A 12,357-nucleotide genomic window follows, 5' to 3' on the forward strand; every position below is an offset into this window, starting at 1 on the left:
GTCTTCTTTGGGAAAATGTCTATTCATGTCTTCTGGTCATTTTTTAATTGGATTATTCATTTTGGGGATGTTGAGTTTTATAAGTTCTTTATATACTGTGGATACTAACCCTTTACTGGCTATGTCATTTGCAAATATCTTCTCCTATTTCACAGGTTACCCTTTAGATTTGTTGATTGGTTCCTTTGCTGTGGAGAAGCTTTTTATTTCCATGTAGACTCAGTAGTTTATTTTTTACTTTTGTTTCCCTTGCCTCAAGAGACCTATCTAGAAAGAAGTTGCTATGGCAGATGTGAAAGAAGTTACTGCCCGTGCTCTCCTGTAGGATTTTTCAAACTTGTAATTTATTTTTATCTATTTATTTATTTATTTATTTTTAAGAAAGAAAGCATGAGCAGCGGTTGTAGGGAGGGAGGAGAGACAGAGGGAAAGGGAGAGAGAAAATCTTAAGCAGGCTCCAGGCCCAGCAGAGCCCAAGAAAGGGCTCAATCTCACAACCCTGAGATGGAGACCTGAGCTGAAATCAAGAGTCGGATGCTTAACCAACAGAGGCAACCAGGTGCCCCTCAACCACGCAATTTTTAAAAAATTATTTATTGAGGTGATTCTCATCCTATCAGTGAAGGCCCTCCCCTAAAGAGCCTTCTCCAGCCAGGGAGACCTCATCAACTTTCTAAAACACATTTATTTCATGGTTGGAAGCTATAAGGAGCTGCTTTAGAAAGTTCTACAGCTACTTATTCAGAAAAGTAATGATACTTGTCCAATTCAAATTCAGAATCTTGTTTTGAACTATTTTTTAAGTCAATTTGGAGAACCTGGAATCAATCACAGGGCCTCATTAGTTCTGAGATACAATGAGTCATTTTCAGACTCATGGATCAAATGCCCTAAAGCACTTTCAACTGTGTCAGCTCTCATATCCTGAGAGTCTGCAATGATCCACGCACTTACATGTGTCCTCTAACCAGGCTGACCAACTATCCTGGTTTACCTGGGACCCAGAGTTTCCTGGGACAGAATGAGCTGGCTGCTCTACAGGCAATTCAATCCTCGTAATACTCAGGTGCAGTAAGGGGGACTTATCCATCACCATAACTGATAACAAAATTCAAACCAGTGCTCCCGGTGGTTTGCCTGAAGTCCTCAGAGCCTGCAGGATCAAACTGGGTTTGAACTGAGATCTGATTCCCAGGGGTTAGGCCTGCCATAACCCTCTAAGAAAACCAAAGCACCACAATTTAGCTGAGAGAGACAGACATCCTTGGGTACTAAACTGTAAATGAATACCTCAAACCTTCCACTTCTCTTGAGAATTCTCACCTTTCAACCTTATGAAGTGGAGAAGATCTTTTCAGGACTAAAATAAAACTGGGAGCACTCTTTTGCCTTAAGCTCAGTGTCCTGATTTGCATATCAATGCCAGCAGTGTTATTTTACCTAAGGCCTGCTTTTAAAACACCTGAAGCAGAGAAAGCAGTCTGGGCCGGGAAACTAACCAGTAAATTGTGGAGACCAGGCCACACCAGGACTTCATCAGGTGCGGAGTCACACCTGATGAAGTGGCCTTAAATTTAAATTCTTCCTCTGCCATATACCAGCTGTGAGACCTCAGGGCCAATAATAAGTTATTTGGCAGGCTTACCATTGAGCATAAAATGAGATCACCCAATGTGAATCTACCTTACTCCATGACTGGCACATGAAAAACACCCTGTAAATGTTAGTTCGCCAAGAAAAGAAATTCAAAATGACCCTTCTTTGTAATCGTCTCAAACTTCCATCAGGTTTCTGAAACCTAGACCTATGTGAAAATATTAGGTTGTATCAATAAGAAAACAAATAACTCAATTTGTTTAAAAAAAAAAAAAGGCCAAAGATTTGAACAGAATTTTCTTTTTTTTTTTTTTAAGATTTTATTTATTTATTTGACAGAGAGATATCACAAGCAGATGGAGAGGCAGGCAGAGAGAGAGAGAGAGAGAGAGAGAAGCAGGCTCCCCGCTGAGCAAGAGCCCGATATGGGACTCGATCCCAGGACCCTGAGATCATGACCTGAGCCAAAGACAGCGGCTTAACCCACTGAGCCACCCAGGTGCCCTGAACAGAATTTTCACCAGAGAAAAATACAGATGGCAAACAGGCACATAAAAGGATGTTCAACATCATTAGTTAATAGGGAAATACAAATCGAAGCCATAACAAGATATTACATACCTACTGGAATGAATAAAATTAAAAATATTGACTATACCAAGTGTTGACAATGTTGTGGAGCAACTGGAATTCTCAGGCATTGATGGTGGGAAAGCAAGCTTGATCAGTACATTTGGAACAGCTATATGTGAAAACAGACTGGTAGTTTCTTATAAAGTTAAATACAACCCAGCAGTCCCATTCCTAGGGATTTACCCAAAACAAATAAAAATGTCTCTCCACAAAAGAAAAAAAAATGTTTCTTAATAAAAGCCAAAAATCTATAAACCACCCAAATGTCCATCAACAAATGAATGGATAAACAATATGTGGTATGAAATATTACTCAGTTAAAAAAAGAAAGACACCTACTGATAAAAACATCAAAATGAGTAAATACCAAATACATTTTGTCCAGGAAAATAAGTCAAATGCAGAAGACTAAATACTATTTGACTCCATTTATATGAAATTTTGGAAAAGGCTGGGGACAGAGTGAGGGAACTGTCTGCAGAGGGATGAGAAAGAAGTCTTTGGAGGTGAAGGAAACCTTCCTTCCACATCCTGTTTGGGGTGGCAGCTACACGGGTATTAGCAATTGTCAAAACTCACTTAACTGTACACTTGAAAAGGGTGAATTTTACTACATGTAAATTATGCCAGGAAACCTCACTTCAAAGAGAAAAATAGATGATAAAATAGAAAGGGTCTAACCTGGGGAGGAGGGCTTGCAATCCTGCAAAACAGGTGGCATGGGAAGTGTGGCAGGACAGACAGGGCAAACCCTGTCCCTGGTATTGTGAATGGAACTTGACCTTTGGTTATTGGGAAAGCAAACCAAGAAAGGGGAGTCGTTTATTAGTTAATGTCTCTATATTGCCCAGTCTCTTTTCATTTAGCTACTTCTAATGCTTGTTAGGTCAACACTTCACTTTAAAAAAAGAAAAAAGAAAAGTTTTAAGTTTCCCCACTTACAAAGAACTTGGCTTGTGGTCTCATTTCTCCGATGGCCCTCCCAACATCCTACAGCATCACGATCTGTGTATCAGTGTGTCTCTGCCATGAAACTGTGGCTTTCTCTTTTCAAGTTTGTGATCGCAGCATCTGGAGGTGTATAAGGAGTGTGGACTGACTCTTCAAGGCAGCATTCAATATAAACACTACTGATAAGGGCCCACTTTGTGCCAGGCATGGTGCCAAAAGAGTGTGTGCTCAGGAATGAACAGCTCACCCCCAGCCTATACCATCTAAAAATAAGGAACCCACTGTCCAAGGTACCTTCTCCTGCAGGACTCCCTCTGTAGGATGTAAAGTCCAAATATAAGCACAGAAATGTATTGACATGTAGATTCAAAAGTCAAAGAAAATACTTTAGAGCTTTGAACAGGAAACCAACTTGCTTTAGTTCAGGGCAGACAAAAAAAAAAAAAAAATGTAAATGTATTTCATTCCAATGGGCATGAGTTCCATGGAAGATCTATATTTTAAAACATCAGAGCCCAATCACATTCATCCTGAGATTATCTGTTCAGCAGATGTGAAACGTATCACTGATTTCATTTCGTAAGTGGAAAAACTAGCCTGTACATAAGCCACAGAAGACTTAATTTTCCACTGTATTCTTTCCTTTCAAATGTTAGGAAATTAACACTAAAAAAATATTTCAGGTTCTTTAAGTGTATTTGTCTGTCTGTAGCTGTCTGGTTCTTGCCTTCTCTCTTTGCCTCTACATCTCTCTGTTGTTTTTGTTTTTTCTTTTTTCTTTTTCTTTTCTCTCCCTTCCCTTCTGCTTCCCTCTCTGTCTCCTGTCCTGCTCTCCTCCCATTTCCTCCTCTCCCTCCCTAGAAGAGTTATACCAGTTATTTTGCCCCCTGATATACACTCCCCTTGATCTGGTAACAGCACCTTGATTTTCCTCCCCAGGGACTATACCCCTTCCAAAGAATACAATTTGTAAGACCCTTCAACCTAATGCTTGCTCTTCCTTGACCAAGAGGCAGATATCTGATCCAAGCAAGATCCATTAGATAACCTTGCCCTGGACTTTGGCTCTTGAGTAGTGACAGAAAGGCAAAAAGATGGCTGGAATTTATTCTTCTCGTGTCAGTGCCTTTGAGAGACCTTTCCTCACGTTCTACAACTTAGATCTTCTGAGATCTCCCGGCTGCAGTGTTTCTCAAAACCAGTTTTATCATTTCTCCCTTGATTCTGCAATTACCTTACAACCTTACAATAAAATACCCTTTTGCTCAAATTAAAGTCAGTTTCTATCTCTTGCAAACAAAGAGCCCTAAAGGATACAACTTTTTAGTTCAATCATTTCTTTTTAAGTCTTAAAATGTGCCACCCACTTCTCCCAAAAAGCCATAAATGTCATCTGTAAAAGCAGGCTATGCATTTGCTTTATTATTTTATTATTTATTCTATTATTTTATTTTTGCATGTACCCCTGGGTCTTGGGCTAGGATGCAGGGGTCTTCTATCCTGGTCTTCCTTGGCTTTCCTGGTGAGAGAGGTCTGTTGACAAGTCAAGATAAAGAGTAACTCTTTCCTAATCTCCTGCCCACCAGGAAAAGACATCAAGGCCCACAGGACAAAATCAGGTCAATGAGTACCAGCTTGGCTTGATTGTCTGTACCACTTGCAGCCCCACAACCCTCTGGGGAACTAGAAATTCTAGGTGAACTTGGAGTCCCAACTCCTTCTCCTTTTCAGAACCTTGGATCACAAAGGTAATAATAATGATTACAATTATTAACAATTACTGAGCAGTCAGTACCTATGAAGCACTGAATAACAAATCATATACAGTTTATCTCTGTTAAGCTATATAATAACTGTTATTCCTATTTTACAGATAAAAATACTGAGACGTGGAAAGGTCAGGATCTTACTGAGATTAAGAGCCAGTGAAAGACAGAGCCAAGAGCAAATGCAGGTCTTTCTGATTTCACTCTTAATCAGAAAGCCAATACTCTTCATCACCATGACATCGTGCCAAATATGGGCAAGTTTCTGCTTCTGTGCTGGAAATCAGAGTTCACCTGGCTAATACAAATACAAACATGAAAGGGCTTCCATTATTTTTCATGCCAGCAACAAACACCCAAGGGGTTAGGCATCAAAGTGAACTGTCTTGATTTTATCAATTGCCTTTTCTCCTCTACTTGCCACTTGAGACTTTGCTGTCCTCTGTGTACTGACAAACCCTTTCTTACCTGGCACAGGAATGTTTTTCAGGATAAAATAAAAAAGAAGACTATCACTCGCCATAAGTTAACAGCACTCAAGAGCTTTGCCAAAGTTGTAACTCCCATAGGGCTCACTGTAGCAGGTTGCAGAGCTCTGGGGACCTCAACCTTTGTACTTTGCAAGCTGCTCCTACTCACCAGAAAAAAAGGGGGGAAGAGTTAACCCCAATCAAATTGGGCTCTTAAATACTCTCTCAAAGATCTCTCAAGTATAAACAAAGTCTTAAACCCTAGAAGGATAAAATGAAAATCATCAAGATGTTCGCAAATTCATTCAACAAATGTTGACTGGACAAGTTGAGCTAATAGTACTGTGCCAAAGTTAATTTCTTCATTGGACTATACACAGCAGCATAATTAAGAAGGATATTAACATTAGAGGAAGCTGGGTAAAGGGTATATGGGAACTCTCTGTCTTTTGTTTGAAACTCTTCTATAAATCTGAAGTTATTTCAAAATTAAAGGCTTTAAAAAAATGTACCGACAGGCTGGGTAAGGGATTCCCTACAGCAACCTTCGTAAGACTGCCAATTTAGGACAGCATGACTGTTGAAATGAGAATAATCATGTCCATCAGTGAAATATCACTGTAGGAACAGCACAGAGTCTCTCTAATTCTAAACCACAAGAACATATTTTGCAAACCAAGGCTTTAAGGAAAACTGAGCAAAGAAGTGAGCTTGGTCATGATAACTCACATCCAGGCCATAAACATGTACTTCACAGTAAATGGTAGATGGCTGTGTGGTGTGTGTGTGTGTGTGTGTGTGTGTGTGTGTGTGTTGAGGGGGCAGAGAGAAAGAGAGGGGAAGAAAAGGGGAGAATACATGAATGAGATGAAGCTAAAGCAGAACAGAAAGAATCATTTACATCACTCATCTGGGATCAGAAGTCGTCACACATTTGTATAAGTAACTAGATATCACAGATGGAGTGAGTTCCTAGATGAGTTCCTAGTCCTCAACAGAAGGACTTTAACTTTTCCAAAGAAAGTTTCAGAAATACCTATCCAAGAGTTATTCAGCATTAGCAACACATTTCAGAAATGTCTTGAATAGCCCTAGGAAATGGAATATCTAAGGCCTAATGCAAGAAAGTTTTGAGGATGATCAAATGGGTGGGGGGTGGGGAGCTCTTTCAAGGACAGGAAGGTCTCTTACTTAAGGACATAACCATGCATCTGCAAGACCAGAAGGAAAGAGTTCTGTCCAGTTTAGAGAAACTCTTCTCTGATACAAGGAAGAAGTGCTTGAGATAATGGGTGAGGAAATACCCCCCAAAGAGGGGGACCAACTTGTCTTTGGATGTCATTGCAAGAAGAGGTAACTGGTTTTTGTAAAGGTTTAATATAAACCTGCCTCAAAGCAGAGAGGGGAGGCATAAATGGTTGATTTAGGTTCTACGCCAATTCACCAAATCAAAGCACAGGTAGCATGTATCTGCTTTAACAGACAGGAATCAGGCATTGTTATTCTAGGAACAGAAAGTGCCAGTCACATCATGAAACTCTGGTGTAAAAAATCCTTTGACTGATCCAGTTTTCTAACCTTTCCTCCCATTTCAGAGACTTTCTGAGGATGTACAACCGTGCACCTGCAATTCAGGAGACAAGTTGATCTGGCACTGAGCTCTGATTTCTTTTCCAGTAAGACAACTGGGGTAATTTCATGAGAAAATAAATCATGGCCCCCATAGCAGAATCTGAAAAAAAAAAAAAAATGCCATTACTCCCCAGACACTTTATTTTGTGGGGAGGGGAGTTTTATTCACTGATATCCTATTTATAGTACCTTTGCTCTGAGGAAGATTTAAGATAAATAATAGAGCACTCAAAACTCATATTGCTTTAGTTTCATGAATGAAAAAGAAATTCAATTGTTCATTGCATTACATTTGTACATTATTGTATTTAAATCCTATCATGAAAATAGCCCCACTTCACCCCAAAGAACTTAGTAAAACCACACTCCACTTTATCCCACTTTGTCTTCCATTTATATTTTAGTACAATAATTTGGTCAGACACCCAAAGGCCTCCCACTAATGAAAGCAGGATTTGCTAAGAAAGATCAATTTATAACCTGCCTTCGTACCCATGAAAGACAAAAAGAGTTATTAAAGTCTGAAACACAGCAACGGGCCTCAAACTCAGAAGAGCCATAGGGAGAGTACCAGAAGGAAACGAAGGGTTAACACAGCTGATTTCTGGCTTAAGAGAAGGATGCAACATGATTTTTTAAAGCAAGCACCTGGAGGGAAAAAAGTAATATTTTGTTTCCACCTCAAGAAATTGCAGACAAACGTAAAGCAAATCACATCAGTGGAATACTCAATTATCTGAACATGCTAATTAACGATATGTAATCAACCCGCTTTCAGGCCTTTCTTCACCTGCTGTAATTTCGTAGTGCATTGCCTTCCTTATTTCTCACAACCGGTAGAACATTAGACAGTCTGCATGGTGCATCAAAGGGAAACAAATAAGCACAGATTTTTGCTGATGGCAGGAATTTCTCATGCTCAGGGCATATGAACCAACAATATGGAAACGGCAGCACTGGCTGAATATTTTAATTATTCCCCACACCTATTCTGCAAAAGACACTTAAAGTTCGATTAGGTAATATGATACTCAGTAACCGTTATTTCATAAAACTGAGCACACACAGTCATTTAAAATAGTAAATATGCAGTCATGACAGAATTAAATATTCATGAAATCAAGAGCAACCGGAAAGCTGAGGATATTATAATATTAAAATTCATCATAGTTTTTACAATGTAAATCTTGTATGCATCCGTCAGGCACCCCGGTTCCGTCTAGTGGATGTTCAAATTCCAGTTCCATGGTAGACTGCCATTTAAATTACAATATTGATTTGGGTAGATAAACAACAATGTCAATCCTTACCGCAGTTTCAAAATGCAAAACAATTTTGAACATTTGCAAATACCAACTTGTTAAGCGAGTTCGTCTCCAAATACAGAACAGCAACACTCAACGTGATCCCAACATGGGTCAGATATTTGTTTAATCCCCTAGGACCTTCCAGAAGGTCCAACAGAAACCAAGGCAATCTCCTAGAAGGAGGACTCATGACAAGCAATTCTCCTCTAACCAGGCAAAGCGGCTATTTTTCCTGCACATTTCCTTAAGGGTTCAAAAGTGAGAAAGTATATTGACCGACCCTCCTTGGGTTCGCGTATCCTGATTTGTTGCATCAACTTTTTTCCCAACATGAGCAGTCAGTTTCAAAACGTATTGACAAACGCATGTGTACACTTTACACAGATACGACTAAATAACGCTAGCTTCCACAAAACGGAACTCCAAGCGTGAATGGGAGAAGACTATGCTCAGAGACCAAGCTGTAATAAATACACTCTGGTGATATTACCAAGGCAAGTATTTTCTATGCCATTCCCTTTACTTTGCAATTTTCTCAACAGAAGAAACATCAGCACCAGAGAATGATGGCATTTGAGCAATTTTATACTGGAATCCAATTACCTGAAGAACTCCCCTCTCCACAGTAAGAAGTAGCTATCCCCTGGTCTACAATGACACAGCAGGGCAGCAAAAGATTACCAGGGCTCCTCTGCTGCCAGGCACCTGGTCCCGGCCCTCCTAGCTAGGAGGGCGCCAGCTGAGGAGGAGAACCTGGAGTTGAGAGCCGGGTTCGGCAGCGCTCTCCATTCTGCAAATGAGCCAAACTTTGCTCCCATTGTTGCCATCTTAAGGTTGATGTCACCTCCCTCCAAGGAGTCTTGGAAGCCACTTGGCAGCTCCCGAAGGCACGCTTCCCCTTGACCTACATCATCTAAATAAGCCTTGGTTATACTGTGTGGGCAAGCAAAGGTCTCTCCACACGGCTCTCCGGAGGTGCCGTGCTCTACCCCGGGCATCACACCGCATGTACCAGACTTTTCTCGGCACACACCTCTGAATACGGAAACCAGGACAGACTCCCGCACACGCCTTCCAGTTCGGAAAGTCACTCTCTCCCATCGACTCCCCTCAACCGCACGCCTTCCCCACATCTGCAACCCCCACCACCACACAAACGAGGGGAGGGGGTGGGGGAGCGGAGGGGTTAAAGTGACAGCCACTACTAGAGATCCTCGGTTTTGGTCGAAAGGATCACAGCTCCAGCACTGTGGACCTACCTTGCTCTCTCCTTTCTCCCTGCTGGGTCTCGCCTCGGGATCGTCGCTGTCCTCCGCTCCTGCACTCTCACCGCCGGGCACTTCATCCTGAGCCAGCGGCTGCTGCTGCGGCTGCGGCTGGGGCTGGGGCTGGGGCTGGGGCGGCTGTGGCGGCGCCTGGCAGGCTCCGCCAGCCCCCTGGGAGCGGGGGATGGGCTCCGGGCGCGGAGAAACTCCCTCAACATCCATCTCCATCTTCCCATTCACTGGAGGGCAAGACAAAAGCGGAGCGGGGACTTGGCAGCGGCGCCCGGCGGCTCCTCAGCTGCCCGTGGCACGCATGGCTCGCCGAGGAGGGGCCGCCTCCCGCGCGCCCTCCCTCCTGCCGCCCTTCGCCCGCGCTCCCCGCAGCTCCGCTCGCCCGCTCGGCTCGGGCGCTGGCGGCGTCTGGGCCGGGGCGCGCGGGGAGCGGGGGGCCGCGTGTCCTTGGAGCGGTGGCCTTCGGGCGCCCCCGGCAGCCCCGCTAAGCAGAGCGCATCCCGGCGGCGGCGGCGGCGGCGGTGGCGGCGGCGACGCCTCCCAGCCGCGCGCCCAGCCCCGGGGCCGCCCGGGGACTTGCTCTCCAGCCGGGCCTCCAGATTCGCGGTGCTTTCCAGCCTCTCCTGGGGCCCCTCGGCGTCTCCCCTCCCCTCCAACCTTCGGAACAAAGTTACTGGAAGAACGGCCGGGCGATACGGACAAGGACTAGGGGCTGCCAGGTGCGAGTGAAGCCCTACCATCCCCGCCCGCTGACCAAGCGCCGACCCCTCACCTTTGCCCTCGCCCCGGCGCCGAGGAGCCGAGGAAAGGAGGGGTTTCCGACCTGCGCCAGGTGGTGGCGGGGAGGACCGGCGGGAGGGGGAGCATGCGGAAGGCTGGGGGCCGGTGCGCCCACCCCTGAGCCCCCGCGCCCCCCACCTCCGCGCGGGCCCGGCCCCCCGCCCCGCCCCGCCCCCCGCGCCGAGCGTGTCTCCGGGGTCAGCCCTCCGGAGCGTGCGTGAGTGGGTCCCCGGGCTCCCGCTCCTCGGTCTGCTCCGCCGCCGCCGGCTCCGCGCCACACAGCCCCGCGCTAGAGAACTGGAGTGAAGAAGCTGCGGAGCCGGCGGCCAGCTCCGGGCAGGAAATCGACCTACCCTCGCCTCCGGCCCGATCTCGGGCGGGAACCGGGAAGGGGTGGGGCCCCGCGTGGACCGCGAGGACGCGAGGCTCGCAGCGCGCGGGAGTTGGGCGTAAAGGTCGGCCAGAGAGGGTCGATGGGGGAGGTGGAGGGCGAAGCGAGAAGTCGCTGCCAGGCATTGACTGCAGCGTGCCCCGGGGTGGGCGCCAACTGGGCGCCGCCGCTCCCAAGTGGTGAGCTCTCCTGTGCTGGAAGGGCGTCCTCCGCAGGGCAGGTCTCCAGGAGGTTCCGGTGGTGACCCCAGGCGGGGCAACGAGCTGCGTCTGCAAATATAGGTAGATAAAGGTGACAAGGGTAGACTTGGAAATTCTTAAATCGGGGCTCACCGACAGTCAGGTGATCAGCATGACTTCTAAATTTATCACCACTTGGTCCTGGGGAGTAGCTTTCAACTTCGCGGGAACTGCTAACTGCAACTCTGTACGTCCAGGAGGGACCCTTCAGCAGCTATGAAGAGAAATAGCAGGTTATTAAGAACCTGTTTAATATTAAATAGAGCCCATTGTTCTGGGCTTTGAGTTCCATAATGCCCCCAAATGGATCAGCAGATAAATGAACTATTCATGCATTTCTTAGCAGAGGGTGGCCTTTTTTCCATAACATATAATGTATCACAGATAACGCTTACCTAATGAAACTAGAAAATTGCATTGTTCCTGACTGCTTTGCATTAACTTAAGACAACTTTTCCATATAAAGACACTGTCTCAGTAGATGCAATTACACAAGAACACATCATTAGGTCCTATCCTTCAATGCAATCTCTTAATCTCTGACTCTGCGTGTAAATGTGACAGAAATTAATTGCCACTTTAATTTAATCGGTGTAGACAGCCGATCTGGATATTGCAATGTGAACATGCTTTCGCAGAGAAAAAAGTTTGGGAACTGAATTACTCATATGCTTCTCTTCAGAATTTCTAAAAACCAGATTTCAAGCTCATTTTCTAAGTTGGGAACTTATAAAAAATAAAATATGCTTGCATTAGTCTGCAATTCACTGTATGGCATATGACCCTTTATGTTGTAAGACATCAGCCAGAAACATACATTGTAATAAATCAATTCTTGTCGTATTTTTATAACAGTAAATTACATTATGTGTGTAAAGTGCTTAGCAGAGTGCATTAGTGCATAGTGAGCACTCCACAATCATTGCCTGTTAAGCTGAAAATAATAAGATGATAGAAATGCACTGTGAGCACTCATCTGAGGACCTCGATTTCGGAAGAAATTGCCAGTTTAATATTTTTTATATAAGTTATTCTAAAAGATATTTTGTATTTTCGAAGAATGAAACCCCTTCTGAAGACAAAAAAAAAAAAAAAAAAAAAAAGTCAGTGTGGTGTTTTATGCAATAAAGTTTTGAATCTGTCAGATTTTCTTTCCCCAGCGTAGAAGTAAAAATTATATGTCAGGTCCAACATGAGCTCGAACAGCTGACTGGTAAGTTATTACTCTTACATGCTTGTCACTTCCAAATGTGTTTGTGAACTTCTTTCAAGTCTTAAATGAAGATTAAATCAAAATAAAGATACAATGCTTTAA

At 44.2% G+C, this 12,357-nt stretch overlaps 1 protein-coding gene across 1 annotated transcript in view; it reads right to left on the reverse strand.

Annotated features, from left to right (window-relative positions):
- Positions 1 to 11,460, reverse strand: part of LOC131825553 (serine/arginine repetitive matrix protein 1-like) — a 618,386-nt gene extending 606,926 nt beyond the window's left edge. Inside the window, exons 1-3 of the mRNA XM_059165033.1 lie at positions 11,438 to 11,460; positions 10,405 to 11,072; positions 9,615 to 9,859 (exon numbers count right to left, since the gene is read on the reverse strand). Coding sequence (XP_059021016.1) covers positions 9,615 to 9,859; positions 10,405 to 11,072; positions 11,438 to 11,460 — 936 coding nt within the window. The remainder of the gene's footprint in view (positions 1 to 9,614; positions 9,860 to 10,404; positions 11,073 to 11,437) is intronic.
- Positions 11,461 to 12,357: the final 897 nt, after the last annotated feature.

Source organism: Mustela lutreola, chromosome 2 (assembly GCF_030435805.1).
Source record: "Mustela lutreola isolate mMusLut2 chromosome 2, mMusLut2.pri, whole genome shotgun sequence".
In the NCBI taxonomy this organism is placed as follows: domain Eukaryota; kingdom Metazoa; phylum Chordata; class Mammalia; order Carnivora; family Mustelidae; genus Mustela; species Mustela lutreola.